The sequence below is a fragment of the Schistocerca americana genome, chromosome 2 (assembly GCF_021461395.2).
Source record: "Schistocerca americana isolate TAMUIC-IGC-003095 chromosome 2, iqSchAmer2.1, whole genome shotgun sequence".
NCBI lineage: Eukaryota > Metazoa > Arthropoda > Insecta > Orthoptera > Acrididae > Schistocerca > Schistocerca americana.
The window spans coordinates 309,223,621-309,250,593 of NC_060120.1; the positions used below are offsets into that span (position 1 = coordinate 309,223,621).

Sequence of the window (26,973 nt, forward strand, 5' to 3'; positions counted from 1 at the left end):
GGAGCAATAGTATGGTGGCGTGGCAGGCAGTGAAGTGCTGCAGGTTAGATGGTGGGCAGGAGAGAGGTGGGGATGTGGGGGGGGGGGGGGAGTAGTGGAAAAGGAGAGAAGTAAAAAGACTGGGTGTCATGGTGGATTGATGGTTCTGTAGTGCTGGAATGGGAACAGGGAAGGGGCTGGATGGTGAGGAAAGTGACTAATGAAGATTGAGGCCAGGATGTTTGTGGGAATGTAGGATGTACTGTGGACAAAGTTCCCACCTGCACAGTTCAGAAAAGCTGGTGTTGGTGGGAAGGATCCATATAACACAGGCTGTGAAGCAGTCATTGAAATGAAGGCTGTCATGTTTGACAGTGTGTTCAGCAATAGGGTGGTCCTCTTGATTCTTGGCCACAGTGTGTCAGTGGCCATTCATGTCACTGGCAGCTTGTTGGTTGTCGTGCCCACATATAATGCAGCACAGTGGTTGCAGCTTAGCTTGTCGATCAGATGAGTGGTTTCACAGGTAGCCCTGCCTTTGATGGGATAAGTGATGTTTGTGACTGGACTGGATTAGGTGGTGGTGGGAGGATGTATGGGACAGGTCTTGCATCTAGATCAAGCTGGATAAGGGAGACAAGGTAACAGGCACTTTCCTGGATATGAGTAAAACTTTTGAGTTTGTAAATCATACAATTCTATTACATAAATTAGAAGAATATAGGATGAGAGAAGTAGCCTTACAACTAATTACCCCCTATTTCAAAGGTAGGAAACAGATTACCAAGCTAACTCGTAAAAGAAGTAAACAGTTGGTAACAACAATCAACCTACAGGGTACTTCAGTGTAGTGTGCCTCAAAGAAGTATATTAGGGCCTTTCCGGTTTCTTGTGTGTGTTAATGATTTAACTGAATACCAAACAGCAAGGTAAGCTGATGCTAATGACACATCTTTTGTCAGCTGCGACTGTAATATGCAAACTGATGCCATCAGTGGTGAAATTGATTACAATGTTATGTCATATTACCTCACTGCAAATAAGCTACCTGTAAATAAAGAGAAGACAGTGCAATACAATTCGTGTTTAGATATAATCAGAATGTAAATGGTACACAACTTATACCTTCATTAGCACTTAGGTATAAAAATGAACAAACATTTTTGGGTATTATTGTTGATGAACACCTGTCATGGAAAGAGTACATAGATCATATTTGTAAGAAAATCAGTACAAATATGTAGCTACTAAAATGGGTCTCACTGATCATGTTTGTAAGAAAATCAGTACAAATGTGTAGCTACTGAAATGGGTCTCGCTGTTCCTGGGCCATGGTAGCTTAATGCAAATATTTTTCGACTGATACACTCACATCTTCAATACGGTGCTGAGATATGAACCAGCAGTCAATACAGACTCACTACTTAGGCTGAAAAATAAGGGGAAGTAAGAGTGGTAGCTAAGGTAAAAAAGAGAGCGGCTTGTAGAGACATTTTAAAAAATGTAAAATACTTACTATCTTTTTGATGTACATCCTGCAGGCAATATTGTTTGTGAAATTAACTCCAGAACATAATGTAATAAGCTGTATTCTACATAACTACAGTATATGGGGAAGGAAAAACTTTTAGAGAACTGAAAGTAAAAACAGGCTGCAGACTGTAGTCCACATGCAAGATGAACAACTTTTTACAACAGACTGTCATCCGATCTCAAGATAGCTAATTTAAAAACCTTAAAAAATAAACTGAAGCTTTTATTAATAGAGAAAAGCTGTTATTCAGTAGAACATTTTAAATTGCAATGCCTCTCCTTAGAATGGTGTTTTCAACAACAACAAAAATCATAATTTTTTATCTTCACTCTGTATATCAATGCATTTATATGCATGCATTTATATCAATTTATATCTGTATATATCTATATCTATACAGGGTGGTCCATTGATAGTGACCGGGCCAAATATCTCACAAAATAAGCATTAAACGAAAAAACTACAAAGAACGAAACTTGTCCAACTTGAAGGGGGAAACCAGATGGCGCTATGGTTGGTCCACTAGATGGCACTGCCATGGGTCAAATGGATAACTGCCATTTATCACAAAGCGAAAAAAGTGATCCAACTAAAACATTCATATTTCTTTATGTACTACATGAATATGTAATAAAAGATGAGGGTTCCTATTTAAAAAGATGCAGTTGATATCCATTTGAACTGTGGCAGTGCCATCTAGTGGGCCAACCATAGCGCCATGTGGTTTCCCCCTTCAAGCTAGACAAGTTTTGTTCTTTGTAGTTTTTTTGTTTGATGCTTATTTCGTGAGATATTTGGCCTGGTCATGATCAATGGACCACCCCATATATATCTGTATATCAATGCATTTATACAAATATATATGTGAACTAAATCTTTATATATGTGAACTAAATCTGTGACAATGTCTGAAAACTGATTGTTATGTGGTCAGAAAATAAACAAATAGATAAAATCTTGTGAGAAAGTTTATTCACAAGTAACCGCACATTCTCATTATATATCAAGTAGCAGACCTCTTGAACTATCTCTGTCATAGGAAGTATGTGAGGTGGTTGTTAAGAATTAAGCTTTGTAAGACCTACAGTTATATACTGATGTGTGAACTAAAGGACCAAAATAACTTTCACGTGATGTGTCACTGCCTAGTAAAAAACCTCATTGAAACTTGGACAATATATATGAGGGTAAGTCAATTATTATCCACAGTTTAATTATATTTTTGTTTATTTTGGTAGTACTGTCATTTTACATTGATGATGCATGCTTTGTTTATTTGTTGTTATATCTTTGCAGTTTTCAAGCTGCTAGGTTAGTTTCATTATTGCTGTGTGCTGTTAATCATGGCTGCTCCAATGTCTATTTGCACCAAAGAAGAGCAGCGTTCAGTGATCCATTTTTTGTGGTCGGAAGGTGTATCAGGAGCCGAAATTCATCAAAGACTTTCAGTACAATATGGGAACAGTATTTTGCCACAACGGAGTGTCTACGAATGGATTGAAAGTTCCAAAATGGTCTCACGAGTGTGACATACGATGAAGGAGCCGGATGACCATTTGCTGTCACAAATGAAGAAACCATTGAGCATTCATGTGAAATCATTCTCTTAGGCAGACAATTAACTATTGACAAAGTGGCACATCATCTGCAAATTAGTCATGTTTCTGCCTACAAAATCATCCACAACAGATTTGGGTTTCATAAAGTTTGTGCAACACATTTGCATAAACAAACATGCTTGTACATCTCAAAAAAACATCCGTATCACTATGGTAATTAAGGGGACAATTTTTTAGACAGGATCATTACTGGTGACAAAACATGGATCCATCATTACAAGGTGGAGAGTAAATGGCAGAGTATGGAATGGAAACATCAAAATTCGCCATGCAAGAAAAAGTTCAAGACCCAACTATCCGCAGGAAAACTGATGGTTACGGTTTTTTGGGATGCACAAGGTCCAGTACCGGAACATTATGGGGAAAGGGGCACAACAATAAACAGTGTACATTACAGTGAGAATCTTACTGCCAGGCTAAAGCCTGCAATTTGAAGCAAATGCCGAGGATTTCTGTCAAAACGTGTCGTGTTGTTGCACAAAAATGCCCGTCCGCATACTGCTGCCCACACTGCTGAAACACTCCAGAAATTCAAATTTGAAGTACTGGATCATCCTCCATATAGTCCTGATCTTGCCCCTTCTGACTATCACTTGTTTGGTCCACTCAAACAGGCAATATGGGGCCATCAATTTGCCTCGGACGAAGTGATGAAAGAAGCGGTGCATTCCTGGCTTACAGCTTAACCGAGAACCTTCTTTTATGAGGGCATCAGGAAGCTTGTACAATGATGGACCAAGTGCATTGAAATGCAAGGAGACTATATCAAAAAAAGATGTTCTTGTAAGTTTCCTATTTGATTACAATAAAATTATATAACTACTTTACGGATAATAATTGACTTACCCTCATAGAAAGAACTGCTGCAGTGTAGTACAGAAAGTAACTGGAAGAAATGCACACTGAGATGAACAGAAATGACAATTTTATTCAAAGACAGTAATTACACTGATTTTCACTGTGATTTATGATGCTCTCCTCAACATTACAAAAGGCTAGACAGGGTTTATACTAGGATGTGTGATCACAATGGATGACAGTACGTGCTCTGCAATGTGGCTCTATGCTGGTCAATGGAGTTCTTGCAGTAGGGCATTCCATTCCCCCACTAGTGCAGTTGATAACTATTGCATGGTCACTGGTGCATGTGGACACACTGCAATACATCTCCTGACCACATCCCACATGAGCTGATTGGATTTAAGCCAGGGGAATGTGCAGGCCAGTCCATTCAATGAATATACTCTCATTCCAAGAGCTTCTGCACCTGTGCAGTTTTGATGCAGTTGTGTATTGTCATCTATGAAAATGAAGTCAGGGCCAAATTTGCTCCTGAAAAAATGCACACAGGGAAGGAGTGCAGTGTCACAATAATGCTGAGTGGTGAGTTTACTGTGTTTGAAGATTTAGATCTCATTACATCCATACAACATTATTTTTCCACATGCCGTAACACCTGGACCATAAAAGATTGTGTTTGATAACATTAGTTTAGGCATATTGATGTTTGCACCTCTCCATATGAGGGTATGTCCAGCATTGTCAACTATTACCTTGTTGCTGGTCCAGGTGTTAAGGTGTGGGGACACATAATGTTGTGTGGATGTACTGAATCTTTAAACTCAGTACATTTGCTGGTTTACATTATTGTGACACTGTACTCCTTCCTCATATCTGTGTGTTTTCAGGAGTGCATATGACCTTGAATTCATTTTTAAGGGTAAAAGTTAACAACTGCATAGAACTGCACAGATCCAGAAGCTCTTGAAATGCGAGGATATTTAGTAGTGCACTGGCCTGCCCATTCCCCCAACTTAAATCCCACAGAGTGTGTGGGATGTATTGATGAAATGTGTTGCAGCTTGTCTGCATGCACCAATGTCCATCCAGCAGGTGTCAACTGTGGTGGGGCATGAATGGAATGACCTGCAACAAGAGCTCCTTATGAACCTTGTGGCCAGGATGAGAGCATATTGCAGAATATGCAGTGCCGTCTGTGGTGATCACATGCCCTATTAAGAACCATGTCCCACTTTTTAATGTCCAGGGGATCCCCATAAATCATGGAGACTTCAGCATAATTATTGCCTTTGAGTATAAAGGTAATTTCTCTTTGTGTCATTGTGTATTTCTTTTAGTAACCTTCTGTATCATAGTGTAGCAATTCTGTTGATGTATGGTCCAAGTTTCATTGAGCTATGTTACTTGGCAGTGACACATTGTCCAAAAGTTACTTTTGACTTTAAGTTTTGCACACCAGTGTATGTAGATGCGTCTTTGATATACATGTTGCGGCACCATTTCTGCATTAGAACTCATTTGTTATCAATTTTTATTAATCTGACATCCTTACTGCTAGGAAACATCCTGCTAACATCATCATGGACATAGAAAGCCTTAATTACATTGCAGATATCATGCACAATCATATCAGATCCCTCCTTGTGAGATGTTTCACCAACTATGCCTTCTTTTGTTAGCAATAGTTTGTAGTAAATTTGTGGTAGACCCACCACTCATTTATTGGGTTACTTTGGCAGTCCTTTCCTAGTTCTTCAGCTGCTTTTAAAATTTTTCTTGATCTTGCTTATGTTTCCTCTCTGCAGCCCTTTTACGTTGTTCTTCCTTTTCAGCCAATGTGAAATACTTTCTTCTATTGGTGTTACTCTCTGCTTTTCTCTTGCTGCTTTGCTTTAAGATGTTTTTCTTCTTCACTTGCTACATTTTTTGTCAAATTATGCCATTTTTTATTCCCAGGTCTATGAGACATGGCCACTAGATTCAGCCACTACTTACATAAGACCATATTTTAGTCTAAGAACAGGCTTGTCACATGACTGATAAAATGAAACTCACAGAATGCTACATGTGATATTTCAGAAACAAACATAATTAGATGAGAATTGATTGTTCAAATAGAATTACTTGATGTTGAGATTAGAGTGTGGTGACACAATTAATCAGAAAACTAAAGACAGTCACTGAGTGACACTAGTGTGTGATATCTTTCTGTCTGTTCGTCTTTGTTCAGTTCTCTTTGTGTGTTGGTAGCAGTTTAACTGTTCTTGTGATGTGTGTTCTGCAGGAATGCAAAATAAATTGTTTTTGCTCACCTGTATCAGTTACATACTGGTTTCATTGTGAATAGTGTTCTCACAAGAGCACAAAAGTTCTCAGTCAGAAACCACTGTTCCACACCATGTCGTAAATAGTGAGGTTATCAGTGACAAATCACCCTCTGAGTTTTGACATCACCGTTGAACATCAGTTATGGAAGCTCAAATTTCTCAAGGAACCCTGCAGCAAGTGGGGTTTAATCAAATACTGTGTACCATTAAAAGTGATGTGATTTCCAAGAACTGTGGTGATGACTCATGTGGCTCATTAAATGTAGAGCGTTTTACAAACTGGCAATATGGGTGTAGTGTCTCAAACTTTTAAAGATATCACACCAATATTTTCAATGAATGCTGTAAGAGGGCAACAGTTCCTACTAATGGAGCAGATCCATTTTTTCCAACAAGACATGGGGTCTCTCTAGTGAAAAATCAAGGAAACAGAAACCCACAGTACTGATTCACAATTGCTGTGGGAGCAATGACTGCTGGATCTCTTGCAGAAGTGTCAACAAATGATTGCAGACTTGGTGCTGGTACTATTTATACTTTCGATCACAAAGAAGGATGTGCACCTTCCCTCGCAGTTACCCAAACAAGATGAATGACTGGTTTTAAGCATGACCTGCCACTCCGCGAAAATTTTCCTATCTCCTCGTGTTTCTACTGATCAGGAAAGATAATTGAAATTGATATTGTTACACAAACTAGACAACCTCTGTGATTTCATACACCACATGCAATGAGCTGAATGTCTTTAGCACAAAAGGGGTGCGACTAAAACATTCAGCCAATAACAGGATGGTTGAACCATGGTATTCCACTGTGAAATCTTGTTTATTGTGCCACAATACATTTTAGTTTTTGTCTCTACCTCTGGTGCTGCTGGGACTGTACATGGCCATTAAACCAAGCACTGGGGCCTCTGCTGAGGAACTCGTTAATGGCAAAACCTTCCAACTTCCATCTGACTTTGTCACACAACAGCAAGAGTGTCCTCCACATGAGCCATCATTCTCATGCAACAAGTATAGCTTTGTATTTTCAAGTTCTGTCCATCACCTGTGTCTCATCATAGAGACAAAAATATTTTCAACTGTGAACATTTATGCACTTGCTCCCGCATAATGTTACATGTTCACAAGCCACTTGACGGTGTGTGGTGGAGGGTGCTTCTGGCACCACTAGATGTTCCCTGTTCCCTGCTCCACTCGTGAATGTCACATGGGATGGATTATTGTTGATAATTGTTGGTAAGACTCTGTATTAGCTCTAATTTCTTGAATTTTCACATCATGGTCATTTCGTGAAATGTGTGTGGGAGGAAGTAATCTAATGTTCAACTCTTCATGGGATGCACGCACTCAGAATTTAAATAGTAAACCTCTCTGTGATACGCAACACCTATCTTGTAGCATCTGCCACAGAAGTTTGTTGAAGATCTCTGTAAAGCTCTCACACTGACTAAATGAATCAGTGATGAAGTCACTGCTCTTCATTGAATTTATTTTACAGATGGATGCTGTCAGGGTGTCTTAACAAACCCAACATAAGGGCCTATATCCAATATTGCACACAAGGAATACACACTGAAGATCCTACAAAATTGTAAACCCACTACAGTATCTTTAGAGAGGCTTAAAACTGTCTAATTGTTACCAGATGATGTTATGCAAATCAGTATTACAACTATCACATGATGCCTACACTGGAAGCCTTGAGTGATGCAGGGACTGTGCCATCAGCTGAGAAGCCTTCAGTGTGGTTGGACACTGCACCGGTTTCGCAGAAACAGTTGTCTGTTCATATCAGGGCTGACCTATTATGGGGTGGAGGAGGGGGGGGGGGGGGGGGGGGGGGAGGGCAATGGTGGCGGCTGTGTGATGACATAGTTTATAGGAAAATTAAATACAGTCATTGAGTGAGTGTAGTGTGTGACATCATTGTTTCTCTTCATCTATGTTCAGTTCTATTTGTTGCCTTACATGTTGTATGTTCTTGCAGGAGTGTGAAATTAATTGCTTTTGTTCACTTATATCAGTTACCTACTTGTTTTACTGTGAATAGTATTTCCACGAGAGCATAGAAATTCTCAATCCAGAAGCCACTGTTCACAGCTTCAGCACAGAAAAATTAGGTTAGATTGTTAGCTGTCCTCTTGTTGGATGAGAAAATGTACGTGAGCAACGAGGTGGTGATGTCAAAGTGTGGAATTTCATGTTTCGCTGCATTATGAAGCATGAAGCAAAGAATCTGGCATCTCAAATTTTTGTCTTGTGGGCAGGAATGTCGCCCATGAGATGCGGCATTGGTTTCACGTCACAGAGATGCCATATTGTATGGAGTTAAACTCCATATTTGATGTTCTTTTTTTTATTATATAGTATGTGGTATGAATACAAGCTTTGTCAAAACATCAGCTCATTGAAAATCTCTCAAAAACACATTGTTTTAGGTATGATTTGTTGTGATAAAATGACAGGAAATTACATATTGGTAATTAGGGACTTCTTTTAGTTGATGTTTTTAGTGTTATAACACATGCTATGAAAGCATACCATTTCAATGATATGGCACAATGGTAACTTATCAAAAGCCAGTCATCAAAACTAGATATTTTGTCTTCATGGAGTTACCACAATTGTTTCTTATTAAAAAAGTGTCAAAATTCAGTCTTCAGATCACTTTCCTTTATTTCCATATGAGTGGTTCCGAGCCAGCTGCTCATCTTCAGGTTTATTACAAAAACTTATTTTATAATTACAATTGGTGCAAATTACAAATGGTTTAAAACTTAAGTTTAGAAAGCGTAAATATTCTTAAAAAATACTTATAATACAAATTTGTGCAGCATGCCCTTTGTTACAGTTACAGAGTAATATGTTGATTGTGAAACTGACAGTTCACTGTCATAACTAGCCATACACTATCCTGCTGCAGCTTTATGATTTTTTTAAAGAAACCTGATTGGTGCAACCCCTATAATGCTGAAAAGTGCTCTCTCTTTCTAGAGAGTGTACTTGTGCAATTTATAGTAAATGCTCCTAACTATGCCATAAAATGCTGATGTGGATTTTAATAGCATTAAAATGTTTTGAAAGAACTTTATAAAAAACTTATCAAAAACATTTTTTAATTATTTTATAGGAATCCTGACTGGTGCAAAGTTTGTAGCAATGGTAAGACCCTGTGCAAACTGATATAATACATTAAAAATCATCCTAAATGTAACAAATAAAACATTGATGAGACCATTATTATTTTTAAAAATATGAAAAGAGCTCTCAAATATTCCAGAAATAACTTCTTCTTCCATTTGGCAATTGATCCTAGAGCCAGTAGTGTTCAAGAGTGCACTGTATGGACTGAAATAATTCACACATAAACAAGTTTCTAAGCATAACTTATTTTAAAAAACAGGGCTTTGATATCATTTAACTTTAAAAGAAATATAGAAAATTCCAAAGCTCTCTTCTCTTCCTCTTATTTGGTGGTCATAAAGTTACTACTGTGCAATGTTGAACGTTGTGTTAAGCTGAAGTTTCCTCTGCTGTGTCCAATTCGCTGTCACCAGTGTGCTGAAGGTTGTCACAGCTGATATTTGGTAGAGTGTTCTACCTCATCCCAAAGCAAGGCTGTAACAGGTCTATGAAAATTTCGTAATAGTTATTATGCATGAAGTTCTTCTGCTCATTAAGTGGTTTCTCTTGATCATTCAATTGGTGGGCATGAATTTCTAGTTCTCCAGGACATTCAAAGAAAAATTTTCATAGCTCTGTTTAGCACTTCCATTTGCTAGTTTATTGTTTGCTATCTATCACATGGTCCATGTCTTGTATTGGATTATGAAATTTTGTAAAAATTCAAGCTTCTTGCATCTTGGAAGAAGGGAGGTCATTGGTTCTGTTATCCAGATGTCAGTGCTGCTGGACGAACCCACTGAGAATTGCATGATGTCACCTATGGTGTGATATGGCCAGAGTTGCTTGTTCAGTAGGGGTCTGACTGCATCAATACTTAGTGGCAGCAGTAGTGGTAGCAGAGAGAGCACAGGATATTGGTTTGGCTGGGAGAGAGGACCATTCTATTAGTGTCCTGGAGTGGTGCATATGAGAATCCTAATGTGATGGGCATTGAGTTGGCAGTCACTTAGAACTACAGCCTGATGGAGGTCATGCTGTGTCTCAGATAGTGGGTGTCATCTGAGGCAGAGTTGGTTTTAATAACAGCACTAGCAAAAGCCAACTCTGTTGATGGTGAACCCTCTGTCTCTCTGATGCTTGCAGGGGACCATTAGGTTATCAGTCACAGTTACAGGCCCATGCAGCAGTGCTGCAAGCATACCACAATTGAGGCTGCTTCTCATCGTATATCATTGGCTACATCAGATGGAAGAGGGTCTGGGATGACTGATAATGCAGCAGTCCTACTGGGGTATTTTCATTTACTTGGTTGATTCTATGGGACTTCAAAAAGACTGAGCATATTCTGTTAGTGTGAATGAGAGCACTGGTTTCATTTTAGTTTGAAAGTTGTCACGCTATACTCAGCTTCCTATTTGACTGAGTGCAGATTGGGCTCTCAATAAATACATAATGCCACTTTTTATACAGAAATCGATATGCTACTAATGGGGTAAACTGAGGGCAGTTATGAGAGGCCATTGTGCTCGGGAGGTCCCCTACAACAAAAATATACCCCAAGGCCCAGACAACTGTTCCAATGCAGTGTTTTGGAGCTGTTAAATGTGTGGAAAGTTTTAGGATGTCATCTGTAATGAGTCACATAAAAATGAGAAATGGACTGGAAATTGAAAGTGGGCATGGTTCCCTGGGCCTGCTGGAGATGGCCATGATGAAGGGACATGTGAGGCAGTTGACTGTCGGTAAATGTTGTCTCGCCCTAGTGAGACACTCAGTGTCCCAGTCAGCATACCAACCAACAGCCGTGGTACTGGCCCAATTTCTACTAGCAGCTCAAACTTTCATGTATGAATCATTTATGCTTTGATGGACAGTTCTAATTTAGAGTTCTTATATAGCCACAAATTAAGCAAAAGTACAGTATTTGTTTTATCATTAGCTGTTTCAGTTATAACTTTATTTATTCTTATCCTGTCTCTTGGAAGAATTTACCACAAAAGTCACCCAGTGAAAATGTTGGAAAACAGTGGGATAGGGTAGCCATTGTTTTTGTCAGAAGGATTCCTCTTACAATTAGGCACGCATGCTGACTCTTATGAGCTGGTCTTCTGATAAACTTCAAATGAAATGAAGCTATTAGAAATTATATTGTCCAACAGTTTCCTTAAAAATAGCTTCCACAGTCGAAAAACTTCTTTATTAAGAGTCATATCGGTTGTTCCGGATGGAATCTGAATGATATCAACAGTCTTTTCTTCGCCCTCTTGAAAGACAGAGGTATTGTTATGTCCAGGCCAAGAGTCCATCAAAAGCAATGAATTAATTTCTGCAACTGGTTAGCAAGTGTTTTGAATGAAATGTCAAAAATTTATTCTTTCCTATTTTTCTAGATTTTGATATGTTGATTATAAGATTTTGCTGCTAATAGTTCTTATTAAAACTTCTGGTCATAATATGCCTTAAGGTCCCAGAAGACAGATATAAAGCAGTGGAAACAGTAATCCACTCATACTTACCAATATCATTCTGTTATATGGATGTATCATAGAATTAATTAGTTGCACAACAGACTCTGTCTTTTTTCATCTCAAAATGATAAACTGCAGTCTGCTTGCAGTTCTTTCATGAAACATGAATGATTGGTGTTAGACCTATGAATTAATGGCATCTCCACTCCACTGTTACTTGAAGTAAAGTTCATTGTTTACAAGTTCCTTTACTGTATGATTTCTTGACTCTGCTTAACCAGGTTGAGGAAGACTTGAAATTAGAAGTGTTCATGTCAATTGCAGTGCAGTCACATAGATTTCCATTGTCAATGGTACATTACCTCTCATAAACTGCTCTACATGATTCATATCTCAAGAAAACTTATTTAAAGATCTGTTGTCCATACTATTTATTCAAGTTTAGGGTCTTAGATTGGCCATTAATTGGTCGTAACATACCTCTTGGCTGATGCATCCCAATAAATTTTGCTGTGGGTGCAACTGACTCCAATAACAGTGCTTGTGGGTTGCTGGAAGGAGCATGTTCCATGGCGAAGAAAGAGGGTTTTAAGCACCATGCTGAATGAAAGGCTATGATTGGACAGAGTGGGAGATTGGTGAGCACATCACAAGGTGGTGCAGAAGACTCTGATGCTGGCAGTGGCTCTGTGTCTGATAGTCACGGGAGTGAGTGAGGACTGCGGACTGGATTAGACACATTGTTTTGATGAGAAGCAGTGTGCTAGACATTCAGGAGCAGTTTTGGATGGTTGTTTCTACGGTTAGCTGGACATTTAACTCTGGCAGACTGTGTTGGTGTTGCAGCTCATTAGACTGTTATATAGGGCCTTTGCTGTACTCACTGGATTTTTAATTTACATCCTTCTGGATATTTTGAGGCTTTAATTGATAATACTAATCTCACCTTATGCTCTGTTCAAGTCGTTGTTTGTACACATTTCTTCGCTCAGTGCTGAAATTGTGAAAGAGGCTATTTTGGATTGATTGACATATTTTGCCACTGAGAATGACATTTCAAAAGAACCACTTTGGATTTCTGTGTCTTGTCCATTGTTGCAATGGCTAATTAGGTGCAAATGTTGAAGTGTATGTTATTTAGGTTAACAATATTAGAGAAGGAAAGCTGCTACTCACCATATAGCGGAGATGCTGAGTCACGATAGGCACAACAAAATTATTTAATTTCACTTTTCAGTTTGTTGCAGAAGCCTGTTATCAGTCTGTGCACTAATTGTGCATTCTTGCATGGGTCTATTTTGTAATTTCAAGTGGCCTGTGGCACATTTGCCCACTCTTGACCAACTGATGGGGCATGTTATTTGATGTACAAGGAGTTGAATGAAATTGTTCTCTTTTAAAATATAACTGTAGGTTAATACTTCACTTTTAATTGTGTCATTCTGTTTAACATTAATGTTATTTCTGCTGGGGCTTGGTCCTATATGTTCTAGTTTTGAAAGAATAACACATTTACTCATTAATTGAGTTGAAGTTTTATGAATGTGTATCTTTTGAGTACCAAGGAGTGAATAAATCTGACACTTTGAACCAATAAATCTGAGATTTTGAGTGAATGTTCAGCAGCTTTCCACTACAGGAACCTTGCTTCCTAGCCAACCCGCTCAGTTGGTGTAAAATCTTAATAGAGAGTGCTTTCAGTAAATTTTTCAGATAGTTTTTCTCTCATGGTTTTGTTATTTTAATTTTGATGCATATTTATTGCTTCATGTAAGTTTTCCTTTCATTTGCGCAGTTCTTGATGGGGATAAAACTGAATTAATGTCACTGAATTTAATGTTTAATGCTAAGCAGTGTGCAAATGCAGTTTTGACCCATAAGATCAAAACTGCATTTGCACACTGCTTAGAATTAAAAATTGAATTCAGTGACATTAATTTAGTTTTATCCCCATTGTTAATACTTACCCTACCACATAAGCAACTGATAATTGCTATGGATATTAAATGCATTTGAATTTGAGGGAACAATAACTGTGGACAATTGTTTTAGAGAAACTGTCAACAAAAACTAAAATTTGCTTCACAATTAAGATCGTGCTGAGTTGCATTAATTGTCTACAAAAATGCCATCAGCCAAGATTATGTGCATGTTGCACATGGATAGCCTGCTACAGGTCCAGTAGGAGTGTACAATTCTCCAACCACCTGGCAAGCTACAAATTTGGCAGTTTTCAACATTCTTTTCTTTTTCTTTTAAAAAAGCATTTCTTCTTAGCAGCTAAAATTTTGACAGGATCTTTCTTTCACTGTATTCTTCCCACATAAAAAAAAATTGTGGCATGCTTCAACATGCCTGATTGGACCACTCACTTGTAAGTTAGTTATTGTAAAAAGTTAATTAAATGTAACACTGGAGAGTCATAAAAGAAACCCAGAAGAACTGCAGGTATCAAAATTTTGTTCACAGTGGGAAAAACCATGTATAAAATAGCCAGAACAAGTAATGACCCCAAAATCTATATGTATTAATGTTACATGAGAGAGGCAGAGAAGAAAGCCATAGAAGATGACATTATTTCCGTTAAAGAGAATGGGAGCATTGTAAAGACAGTTCATGGTGTAGCAGATATTTTTAATAATTACTTTTTTCAAAAAGAAAAGATGAGATAACTGATGTGAGTAGTTAAGATGAGAAAGTAAAAAAATACACATAAGAAGCAATACAGGTGCCATTTAGTAAATTCAAGACTAATCTCGTATCGCCATCTGATATAAGGATTATCATCATGACTAAATAATAAATGTTTATACGGGCTGGGTAAGATCTCTGATAAGACATTAAAAACTTGCAACCTTGTTTTATGTAAAGTTCTTAGTCACTAATGTGACACATCATTAACACTGGATATTTTCCCAGATATTGTTAGGTCTGTCTGCAAAAAGGGTGACACCATAGATATCAATAAGTACTGCCCGACATCACTCTTTAGAGGAATTTCTAAGCTTTTTGAGAAGATGACATTACTCACCTTTGTAGCAATGGGACACTTAGCCAATCACACTTTGTCTTTCAAAAGGGCCATTCCACTGAGTCATTCATTTATACATTTAATGAGCACATAATAAAATCTTTAATTGATAATATATTGCCATTCAGAATCTTCTGTGACTTACTGAAGGTATTTGATTGTGTCAGTCACAATATTCTATTAGGTCAGCTCATTTTTTGTGGGATATATAGTTCAGTAAATGCCTGGCTTAGTTCTTATTTAAGAAAAACAATGCAGAAAGCTACCCTAGGCTGTCTGAGTAATACAAAAAGGAACATCACATCACCTGTATGTGGAAAAATTGCAATAGGAATCCCTCAGGGTTCAGTCATTTGCCCACTACTGTTCTTGCTTTATGTTAAGATTCCACCATATGATTTGAATCAGAAGGCAAAATTAGCCCTGTTCGTAAATGATTTGAGCATTGTTGTAAAGGTAAGCAAAGAAGCATCAACAGAGAAAATAGTAAGTAATGTTTTCATGAAAGTGCTAAGTAATTTTCCATAAATGCCCTTGTTTTAAACTTTGAAAAAACACAGTTCATCCAGTTTTGTATGTCAAAAACATCCTACCTCCTATTAACCTAGTAGACCAACAAAAAATAATAAACAGGGTAAAAGTTTGTAAAAATCAATGTGTGCATACTGATGAAAGCTTACACTGGAAAAACCATGTAGTAGACCTGCTGAAATGTTTAGGATCTGCTATTTTTATCATAAGAATAATTGCCAATTTCAGGGATATATAGTGAGAATAACTGCCAATTTCAGGGTATAGGGCTCAGTAAGTTAACATATTATGCATATTTCCTTTTGTTGATATCTCATGAAACAATATTCTGAGGTAACTCCTGCCTTAGGCAAAAAGTATTCAATGCACAAATGAAAGAAATTGGAATTATCTGTGGTGTTCACACACATACATGTTGCAGGTATCTCTTTAAGCAGCAGGGACTATTAACCACAACCTCACAGTACATTTATTCAATTATGAAATTTGCTGTCAGCAATCGGTCTAAGTTTGAGAGCAACAGAGTTATACATAAGTACAACACTAGAAGGAAAAAGATCAGCATTACTCTTTAATGATTCTAACTCTGGCACAGAAAGGGGTGAAATGGAGTTATAAAACTCTTTGGCAACCTACCCATGGAAATAAAATGTCTGACGGATAGCAAAAGTGTTTTGCAATTTTATACCACAGAAGAAGTCTCGAGTAGAGATAATTAGTATCTTAAAACGAAACCTCTAAATGGCCTGCATGTAGCCTCATAGGCCTAAATAATGTTTTTATATATTTCTATGACTCTTAATTACAAAAAGTGTTTTATGTTTGTTCTGTGGACACATTCCACATTATAACATTTAATGTGAATTTTGTCTATGATGCAAGTATCCAGCTAGCTAACTAATTAACTTCAACAATATAAACAATTAATGTGCATATAATGAATAAATTATTTATTTGTGTATAAGATATATTGTATACATAATAAAAATTTTCTATTTTTATTTACAGTAAGTGAAAGTAGAAGTAGTACAAACAAGTACATCTTGTTTCAAAACTTTTTTTGTCACAGCTACTCTTTAGACATGTACTTCATAAGTTTTTACTAAAAATACCATGTAAACAATACAGAATCATCTTTCAGATGATGAGTATGAAATATGCCCATTTAAAGAGCCATGCATATAAGTTTAAGAAATTTGTATGTGAGCTACATGATGCTGCACAAATAATTTTAAAATATGAAACACATTACAACAAAGCCTACAAAAAATATAGTGTACTGTCTCTTTTGTGAAAGGCAGAGCAATTGGTGTTTCATAATTACATTATTATATCACAAATAGTGCTTTCTATTTACTCGAGAGCTTCCAACTGTATTCATCATTGTTGTGACACGTCCTGGACACATGAATAATATATTACTATGACATAAAATGAATGCCATAAATAGTATTAAACATTATAACCTTTTGCACTTTTCAGATGCCTGAGTAAAATTGGAAATAATAACAAAATTCATGTAATTATGAATAATGAAACTGCTATTACATAAAATTAACAAGTATATAACTGTAATTAATTATTACCTCATTCATACATCAATGTATAGTAATAAATTCAGGAATTTCACATGTAAAAAAAACTAGATAACTGTGTGTTGAAAAGGTTAAGAAAGATAAGATATAGGTTTTGAATGTATCGGTTTATGAGGTAATATTCTATTATTTGACAGGTATCTTCTCACTTATGTATTGACTGTCATGACAATTTATATTGTTCCAAGTACAAACAGTTCAATTTTATTTCATTCTACCAGTTGCTATATTACACAATATACTAAAATAAAATAATTTTTAAGGATTATAAAATCTTAGTATGAGAAAATTGCTATTTGGAGTATTTTGAAGTAACAGCAGTAGTGAAAGCAGTAGAGAGCATAGGACAAAGAATTCTCAGTTCACATACGCAACTTCACAATAGCTTCAACAGTATCTCGCAGTTCCTTACACATGTAACATGGTAACTATGGTGGGAAACAAGAGAGCTTGATAGCATAGCAGTAATATGCGTTCTCTTCCTGAAAGTATTCTAAAAAGAAACTTTCTACTTATCTGAAAGGATGCTACTTTTCTGATGATTACCTGCTTGTGGTGTTCATTGGTAAATCCAGTACAAAATTAATTTCAGTGTAATAAAGCAATATAAATTATCTACCAGTCTCTGTGTGCATGGCACACGGTTTGCACAAAAACGTCAGTATATTAACGTGTCCAGAAATTCACCTGAACAGACAAAATATGGTATTACATTTAACTTCATTTCACATCAAATTGTCTTTCTCATGGACAGCTGAAACACCAACTTGTAAAACAGTTCTTGATATGCTTCACTTTTAAGCAAGCAGGAACTACTCTGCCTTCTTCTACATTACAATGACAGATCTACAATTGTATAACTGTCATGGTATCATTGCACTTTGATTCAAAAGCTGTAAAAATCACTACAATAATCTGAGATTTCTTGAGAGAAACAGCAGTCTCTTGGTTAGAAAACTTCACAGAAGAGTTTTTTTACTTCTGAGATTTGAGTGTCTACATCACTGGTACACCTTTTATTGTGGGGTAAAATTATGTTGCTAAGAGCAAAGAAGGTTGACTGAATGCGTCTCTCCCCAGCAGTTGTTACTGCTGCTGTTGTGGCTGTTGTTCTGCAAAAACTGCATATGGTGCTTTGGTGAATTTGATGAGTTCATGGTGTTTTCTGAATTTGACTTGGGAAACCTGTAAAAAAATTTAAAGAAACGTAAATTTTGGAATGATTTATTTGTTTTGTCAATTAATAAATTAATCACATCACTTCCAATATAAGATTGGAATGAGAAATTGCATTGCTTGCACTAATAAGAAATAATACAGCAAAAATGCCTACATACTTTAAAGGGAAACACAACGATATGAAAACTATTTGCACAAAACTGTAAATTCATAAAAAGGAATGAAATGAGTTGCAAAGTAGATAATTCAAAATAGCAATTATACATGATAGTTTAAATGAATGTTTAAGGTAGGAAGAAATAAATTCCACTCCAAATCTCAGGAAAAAATAAAGATGCTCTCAAACAATTAAAGCTGAAGGAAGTGTGCGTAAATAATTTATCAGGTCGACTGGTGTGGACCTGCTGGCCTACTAAAAAGGTGCATGATTAACAATTCTTAGCCTTCTGTTAAACTTCCTTCCATGGAGTAGGCATAAGTGATTGCTTCAGATTCCATGTTACAAGTCAGATATCTTGCATTGAGATTTTTACTCTAGTTGGGCTGCCTCGAATGAGACACAATAAAGTCCCAGAAAATGGAAAATCAAGGGCAGAAACATTATTCTAAGCTCCAATCCTTGTTTGAATGAGTTTCAAAGTAATTTTGTATCAACCAGAATGTAGCAGGAGCACAGAGAAGTTTCTAGTAAATAATCTTGGAACCAAGTGTATACTAAATGACATACGAAATACTTTCAGTTAAACTCTTAAAACATGCTATTAACATTCCAAGTTGTTACGCAGACATTTTAACATGAGATCTAGGTGGAAGGTGTTGAACTATGGATGCAAAAGATTCTGGTAGAGGTCAGGCCTGAGCTCCTCATTTATGATACAGCCAAATTTAGCAAGCAGTTATGAGGTAGTTGTTACCAAATTTTTAAGTACTCTGTTTTGCTATATGTTGTTTGTTGCTTGTTATTTGCTTTTCTCAGTTTTATTTGAGTAAGAGACTAATCCTGGTCCATCACAAGGCTTGAGTACGATTTTCACAGCACCAGAAGGGATTGGCAATCCCTGTGACCATGTGTCAGTTCTGCTTTTGCAAAAGCATTGAATACAGGTGTAGGCTGCCAGCTTTGCAAGAGGGAGGTGGGTTGTGTTCCCAAGCATTACTTGTCTCACCTTGAGTGCTCTCAGTTCTCATTTGTTAATGTTCATGGCTGACTGTCATGTTACAGTGTCTGCACTACAAGATGTTGGGTGTATAGTGTAGTACAAGGAGGAGAAGGAAGGATGAAGAGAGAAAAAATAAAAGAGAGAGCAAAGAAGTATGAAAAATTCTTCACACTATTAAATTATGAGAATGCACAACAGGTGTAAAACAAAGCAGAAGGCTGTAGGTAAGGAGATGCTGAATGACACATATTTACCAGTCAAGAGAACAATGCCTGCAGCTTTCAACTACCTTATTAGAATGTTATTGGAAGACCTCACAGAAAACCCAAAGAAAGTTTGTTCATATGTAAGGATTGTTAGAAGTACCAAAGGCCATCTCCAGACATTTATGGATGACAAAGAAACTGTAATTGAGGGAAGCAAAAGTGCTTACTGTCATTTTCAAATGTTCATTTACAAAGGGAAACCCAGGAGAATTACCCCAATTTAATCCTCATACCACTGAAAAGATGAGTTAAATAAGTATTAGCGTCAGTGGCATTAAGAAAAAGCTGAAATCATTAAAATTGTACATGGCTTCAGGTTATAACAGAATCCCTATCAGATTCTATACCTAATTTGCAACTGAGCTAGCCCCCATTTTAATCATAGTACAAGGCATGTTCAGAGAGTAAATGTACAAGATTTTTGTATTTTTTTTAGAAAAAGTGTATTTGAGAGAAAATTACAGGGTACTGTTGATACACGTGTTGACTATTTTTCCATATAATCGCCATCCCATTCAAAGCATGTGCAGAGCTGTGGCATAAGCTTATTTATGCCCTCCTCAACGTACTCTCCTGCTAGCTCCTTCCCCCACTTTAGAGACTCTTTCTGCACAAGCATATCAATTGAAAATTTAATTCCACTCATGTATGCCTTCAGAGATTTCTTACTGACATCTTTCATGCAACTGGACACTACAGCATGAGTTTATGTAATGCCGTGTTCCTGCAATACTCACTCTGGTAGGGCCACTTCTGCTACCACTCAATGTTGCCAACCCTCAAAAAACAAAAACCCACAGAATGCTATGGCAACAGTGCACTTACTTCCTGAACATGCCCTGTATACTGTAGATCCCCCAAACAAAGAACTTTACATACTAGCTGGAAGAAAGAACAGACTATACCCATCTACAAAAGAACAACAAAATTATCATCTAATAACCTTAAGGACACCCATCTATTGTAAGTTCTTAGAACATAATATGAGTTTAAATATAATGATTTATCTCACACAGAATGAATCACTCCATACCAACCAGCATGGATTTAGAAAATATCAGTCACGAAAAACTTAACTTGCGCATTTCTCACACATCATACTGACAATCACTGATCAAGGCAATATGTAGACACAGTATTTCTCAACACCCAAAAAGCATTTGAGTCAGAACCGCACTTATGTTTATTATGTGAGATATGTTGTATGGGGCGTCAAGTGAAATTTATGACTAGACTGAGGATTTCTAGAGAGGGAGGACACAGCATGTTATCTACGATGGAGATTCATTGGCAAATCTAGAAGGACTTCAGGTGTATCCCAGGCAACTGTGTTGGGATCCTTGTTGTTGCAACATAACAGACTGACATTCACCAAATGAACAGTATGATACACACCTTCAATACATGTCATGATACACTAGCATATTTCATTTTTCATAGTTAATCTTACAATTATTTTATTGCTTCACAGTATTACATTAGAGCTATTTATGTTCACTTTTCCATAGTTTTTCTCTATAAATCAAGTCCTGCCCAGATGAATCAGTAATAGGGATAAATGAAACACTGAATTGTTAGCATTACATCATTCATATAATTTTTGTAAAACACATTAATTCTGGAAAAGTTACAATTATTAGAAGACTGTTAGTACTAACTATTATTCTAATTCATGTGGGTGAATGTCAGAACCCAAAGTGAACAAGAAAAAATATAGTATGTGCAATAATAATTCTTGTAACTTAATAATAAAAGAAAATGTTGATAAAAAAAATCATCACTGTAATAATATCAGTTTAAAACATCAAGTCAATTTTGACATGAATCTTGTAGCAAAATCATTTGGAATATGAAATTGTAACAACATTGTAAACCTTAACAAAGAAGAGAGAGTCTTGTCAGAACAGTTGACTTCAGTTTGTCTATGTTTGTCTTGCATCTTACAGAGACTATCAGAGTGAAGATAATTGACTACTGTTTTCTTTGTACTGTGTCCGTATATGGGCATGCTTGCTTGTGGTGTGTTTCAGATACAAATCTGCTCATCGTCTCTGAATGTTCTACACTGACTACTTACCTCCCTTGCTCACTGGTTAAGCTTACGGCCGAGTGCTCCTCAAGTGACACCCTACTCACTTGCAATAGCTGATTGATGCTGTATTGGAGAAACTGTTGCACACTCTTTGTGCACTGTATCACCTCACAGCTCACTCCTGATGCATGTTATTAACACACCCGGCACAGCCGACACACCGCTGTGGGCCTCAGCATCCACACACTAAGGTTAGTGACATTGTGTTTCCCAGTGTATTGTCCACTGTCCCATGCAGTGACAACTGTATTCCTTCTTCATGTGTGCAAGATGTACAATTAGGTACGATCATTAATGGCACCTGCCATACAGTGATCATGACAGAAGGCCCTCCCATGTGCTACAAAGCGTCCTGCCTCCCACCAAAGAAACTACACCATGTGAAAGTGGCTTTTAATGACCTTTTAAACATGGGTATTGTAAACCCCTCAGACAGTAAATGGTTGTTACCCATTCACCTTGTGCTTAAGAAAGACAAGTCAGTCTGGTAGGGTGGTGACTATTGGAAACTTAACGCTTGCACCATTATTGACAACTATCCCACACCCCACATCCAGGACTTCGGGACTTCGCCCAGCTGCTGATTTGTGCCAATGTTTGGTGTTCTTGACTGCCAGAAGGCATATCTTCAGAACCCTATGTTCAAAGATGACATTGCTAAAGTGGCAATCATTAGACCACTTGGCCTATTTGAGTTCTGCTTTATGCCTTAAAAAACAAGGTCCAGACATGGTAAAAGTCTTTGTCTCTATCTTGTTCAATCTCTCATTTTGGTATGCCTACCTTGACAATATCCTGATCTTCTGACCTCTGTTGAGGAACATGAGCACCCCCTAGCCTAGGTTCAGGCTGTCCTGAGTGACAACAGCATAGAAATTAACCACAACAAACTGCAATTGGGCCATGCGAGTGTAACCTTTCTCGGTCACACCATCACCGCTGACTGCATCCATCCAGTGTATGATCAGGTCAGTTTCATCCATGATCTCTCCCTACCCGTGGCATACCACAATCTGCACCATTTTCTGAGTATGGTAAATTTCTGCTGCAGACCTTTTTCCCATGCTGCCTCCATCCAGGCCCCATTTGCAAATGCTTTGGCCGGGAAAAATACCTTTGGGAAATGAAAAGTGCAGTGGCCAGATGAAGTGATTCAGGTGTTCAATGCCTTCAAGATTGTACTTTCAAATGTCGTCATGCTCATGCACACAGTTTCAGGTGCACACATCTCTGTCACAACTGATGTGAGTAACACTTCGGTCAGCATTGTTTTTCAGCTGGCAATACAACCAAGTCATTCTGGTTCTTCTCGAGGAAACTCAGGGCTTCCCAGTGCAAGTGGTCAGCAGCTGACTGTGAGCTACTCACAATGAGATACTTCCACAATGACATCGAAGGCTGCACATTTACAATTTTTATAGACAATAAGCTATTTGCTGGTGCTGTTCGCAACCCAGCTCAGGATCTTCCTCCAGTGAGATTCTGCCATATGGACCTGATTAGCCAATATACCACTGACATTTGGTACATCCAGAGGATGGGAAACATGATTACAGATTACCTTTCCAGAGTGAATTCCATCACTTCTCCTTTGGACTTGGATGATCTGGCATGGTGACAGACAGACGACGTCAAACTTCAAAATCTGTGACAGGACCCTAACTCGGTGTGACCTTGGTGTCCCACTGCCTTCCAGCTCACCACTCCTTATACTGAGACGTCTCTGGTCAACCTCTGTCCCTTTGTCCTTGAAGCAAGGTCAAATGTCAGGCAGAATCACCACTGGGCGAATTTGACATGCTGAAGGGATGCCTTCGACATGTGCACATCAACATAGTGGGCCTACTTCCACCATCTGAGGGGTGTATGTTCTTTCAGTCATCAATCAGGTAACCAGATGTCTTTCAGACATCACGGCCGATTCAGTTGCGTGTGCTTTCATCTCCACATGTATTACCCACTTCAGGCGTCCCTCGTCAATTACCACCAATAGCTTATGTTTCCAGAATACTCTCCAAGTCTGATATGAACTGTCCAACTGTGAAGGAATGCCTTGTAGTTGCCTGGGACATCAACAATTTCTGGCCATATTTATTTGGTGAATCATTCATCACTGTACAGACCACCACTCTCTATGCTGGCTGACTAGCTTGAAGAATCTATAAATCTGGTGGTGAGAGGGTCACAGAGGCTTTAGGAGTAAGACACTATAGAGATATACTAAAACCAACACAGACACAATGACGCCAACTGCCTTTCAAGGGATTGTTTGGTGAAACACAGCAGTATAGACAAAATCTCAGTAATCATGCATTTAATGATATTTCTCTTGAACAGAGAAAATATCTGGGATTGCGGAAAACTATAGAGACCATGAAGAAGGAGGAACTGACCAAAGGAGAATCCCAAGTAATAAATGGAATATTGTATAAGAGAAGCTGTGGTCCAATGACGCTGAAATAGTTGGCTGTAAATGAGCTGGGATGACATGCAACCATCTTAAAGCAATTCTATGACACTTTCAGTGCTGTATATTGTACTCCATTAACAGTGCTAGATGTTGTACTTCATTAATGAGCATGCTTTCTAATTTGGACTTGAATGTGCCTATGACATGTTAACATGAACTTAATTTCACATTAACAGAACATTTCCTAGTGGAATAACACTACTGCCAATGACATTAACACAGTTCTCTTTGATTTTGTATTGTAGTTTGTGTGCTGATGATTCATGAAGGCTCTAGGCACAGTCAGATGCAGGCGTAACAGGCCAGGTCTCTACTGATCCACTAAACACTTTGTGAGCCAGTGTACAGAATGCCAGTGATGGGAGTACATGCTGCAGTTACATCCAGGGCATCTATTGTATTTCCAACGCCACCTGCAGCAGTGCCATTCCACCATATTGTAATCAAACTCTTGGGTCCCAAAATTTGATAAATGATGATCAATGGATAATGGCAGCCCTGATTACCTCACCTGCTACACTGTCACCAAAGTTTCAAGATTCCTTATACTGTATAAGGCATAATTTTGAAGCTCAGACCACGCTTTGCAATGATCTCTGACCATGGAAAAAGTTTTCCAGTCGAGACTAGTACCAGATGTGATTGATTGTGTTATCACCTACAGTGTGACAACTGCTACCACCCAAAGATAAATGGCCTGATAGAACACTTTAATAAGACACTGGCAGATATGCTTTTATTGTACATTGATGTTAAACAGAGAGATTGGGATACAATACTGTCCATCACGACATTTGCATATAACACAGCAAAACAAGGTTCTATAGGCTTCACACCATTTTTTATGCTACACAGTCTCAAGGCTTACACTGATACTCAGGATGACTACATGAAATACCTCATCACTGAAGAAGCAAAACAGCTTGTTTTCATATGTACCCTGGGCACCCGGAGGGGGCTGAGAGACTTTGTGTGGATTTTTATGACTGTGCAGGAAGTTGGTCGATCAGAAAAGTTAATAAAGCATTACTTTAGGCTGTATTGTATCCCTTGTTGCTTGTTGAGTGTCACATACAAAGTGGAAGATTGTGACCCTTCACCAACAAGACAAACACACAGAGACATCATCCACGTCCTTTGAATGAAGCTCTGCTACAGTCCTGAGTGCAGATTGACAAGGGGGGTTTCTTATTCAAGGAAACAGGAAACCTGATTGATCATCATGAAGCTTCAACTGGAGAGACTACCTTCAATGCTCGTCACAGTAAAGAGGATGTGATAATGCAACAAGAACATAAGGATCCTCCAGTGCTGCTATAAGGGGACCCAGGACAAGACCCATATCCAGGGTGCTCCAATAGAACCTCTGAACAATGGGTCACTGATTCTCCAGGAGAGGGAGCAATGCCTCAAGCTGTGTTGTGCATCTCGTGAAGTTGCGGTTAGTCTTTATGGCTGGCATGCTGTGGGTCACAAACCCCACAACCAGTAAACATTTTTCATTTAGTATTTATTGTGTCTGGAAGGTTCTTGAAATTTCTTATGTTTGTAATGACTGTGTGTTCTGAGGTATTTGATGTTTGTATAAATAGCAATACTATCTGTCCAGGAGTTCAGTTCTGTGTTATCTGTATGTTGATATCAGTAATAAACCTTCTTTCGGTGCTGTATATTGTACTCCATTAACAGTGCTAGATGTTGTACTTCATTAATGAGCATGCTTTGTAATTTGGACTTGAATGTGGTTATGACATGATAACATGACCTTAATTTCACGTTAACAGAACATTTCCTAGTGGAATAACACTACTGCCAACGACATGAACACAGTTCTCTTTGATTTTGTATTGTAATTTGTTGTGCTGATTATCTCTGAATGTCAGTGCAAATGCAAATAATATTTTAGAGTCTCTGACAACTTTAAAGAAAAAAAAACTGCCACTTCTGGCTAACACACTGCTTTTATTCCAATGTATACCCTTTTTTGTATCACCAGTATTAATTTTTTTTTCTGTTTTGTATTGAAGTGCCCTTATATTCAAGAAATAAAACTTGTACACCACAAGCTGCTATAACTTGTTACGAGGACTGCCCAGAATGAAATGCACAGCATATTTTTCTTCAACAACTCTTTATTGAACATAATGAGAATTACACACATGAAAGAATGGTGTTTTATCTACACACCGTTTTTTTCCATGTATCTCCATCCCATTTATGGCCTTCCTCCACTGTAAAACAAGGGCATACCAATCCCTGTCCTGGTGGCAGAGCCAGTGCTTCACTGTGCGAATCACCTCCTCATCATCCTCAAAATGTCTTACACAAATGGCATCCTTTAATCTGTCCTCACAAATGACAACATCACCTCACTGCCACATGACAGCTGTGACAACCGTGGATGGTCTCCCAGACCGCTGCAAATCACAGAGCTCCGCCAAACTGCCTACTGATGACCTCAACCTCCGTGCACAGTGACTAACTGTACTTCTGTCAACAGCAGATGCTCCATAGACTTTGTACAAGCGTTTGTGAACATTCCCCACAGTTTCTTTCTCTGCAGTGAGAAATTCAATGGCAACATGTTGCTTGTAACGTACATCACCTACAGACACCAGTTTGAAACTGTTGTGCAACTACACTATCTGTCGGAAGAGATGGAAACTTGGCATGCTCACTCAGCAGACTTCAAATAATACATAGGTAATGGTTCACATTTGTAGAATTGTTTTTGGCTGAGAAAAAAATGTGGTGCATTACTTTCTGGGGCAACCCTCATATAAGATCATA

General features: G+C 37.9%; 1 protein-coding gene across 1 annotated transcript in view; it reads right to left on the bottom strand.

The window, feature by feature from the left end:
* Window positions 1-16,344: 16,344 nt before the first annotated feature.
* Window positions 16,345-26,973, bottom strand: part of LOC124594902 (low density lipoprotein receptor adapter protein 1-like) — a 197,179-nt gene continuing 186,550 nt past the window's right edge. Inside the window, exon 8 of the mRNA XM_047133377.1 lies at window positions 16,345-18,201. Coding sequence (XP_046989333.1) covers window positions 18,057-18,201 — 145 coding nt within the window. The 3' untranslated portion in view covers window positions 16,345-18,056. The remainder of the gene's footprint in view (window positions 18,202-26,973) is intronic.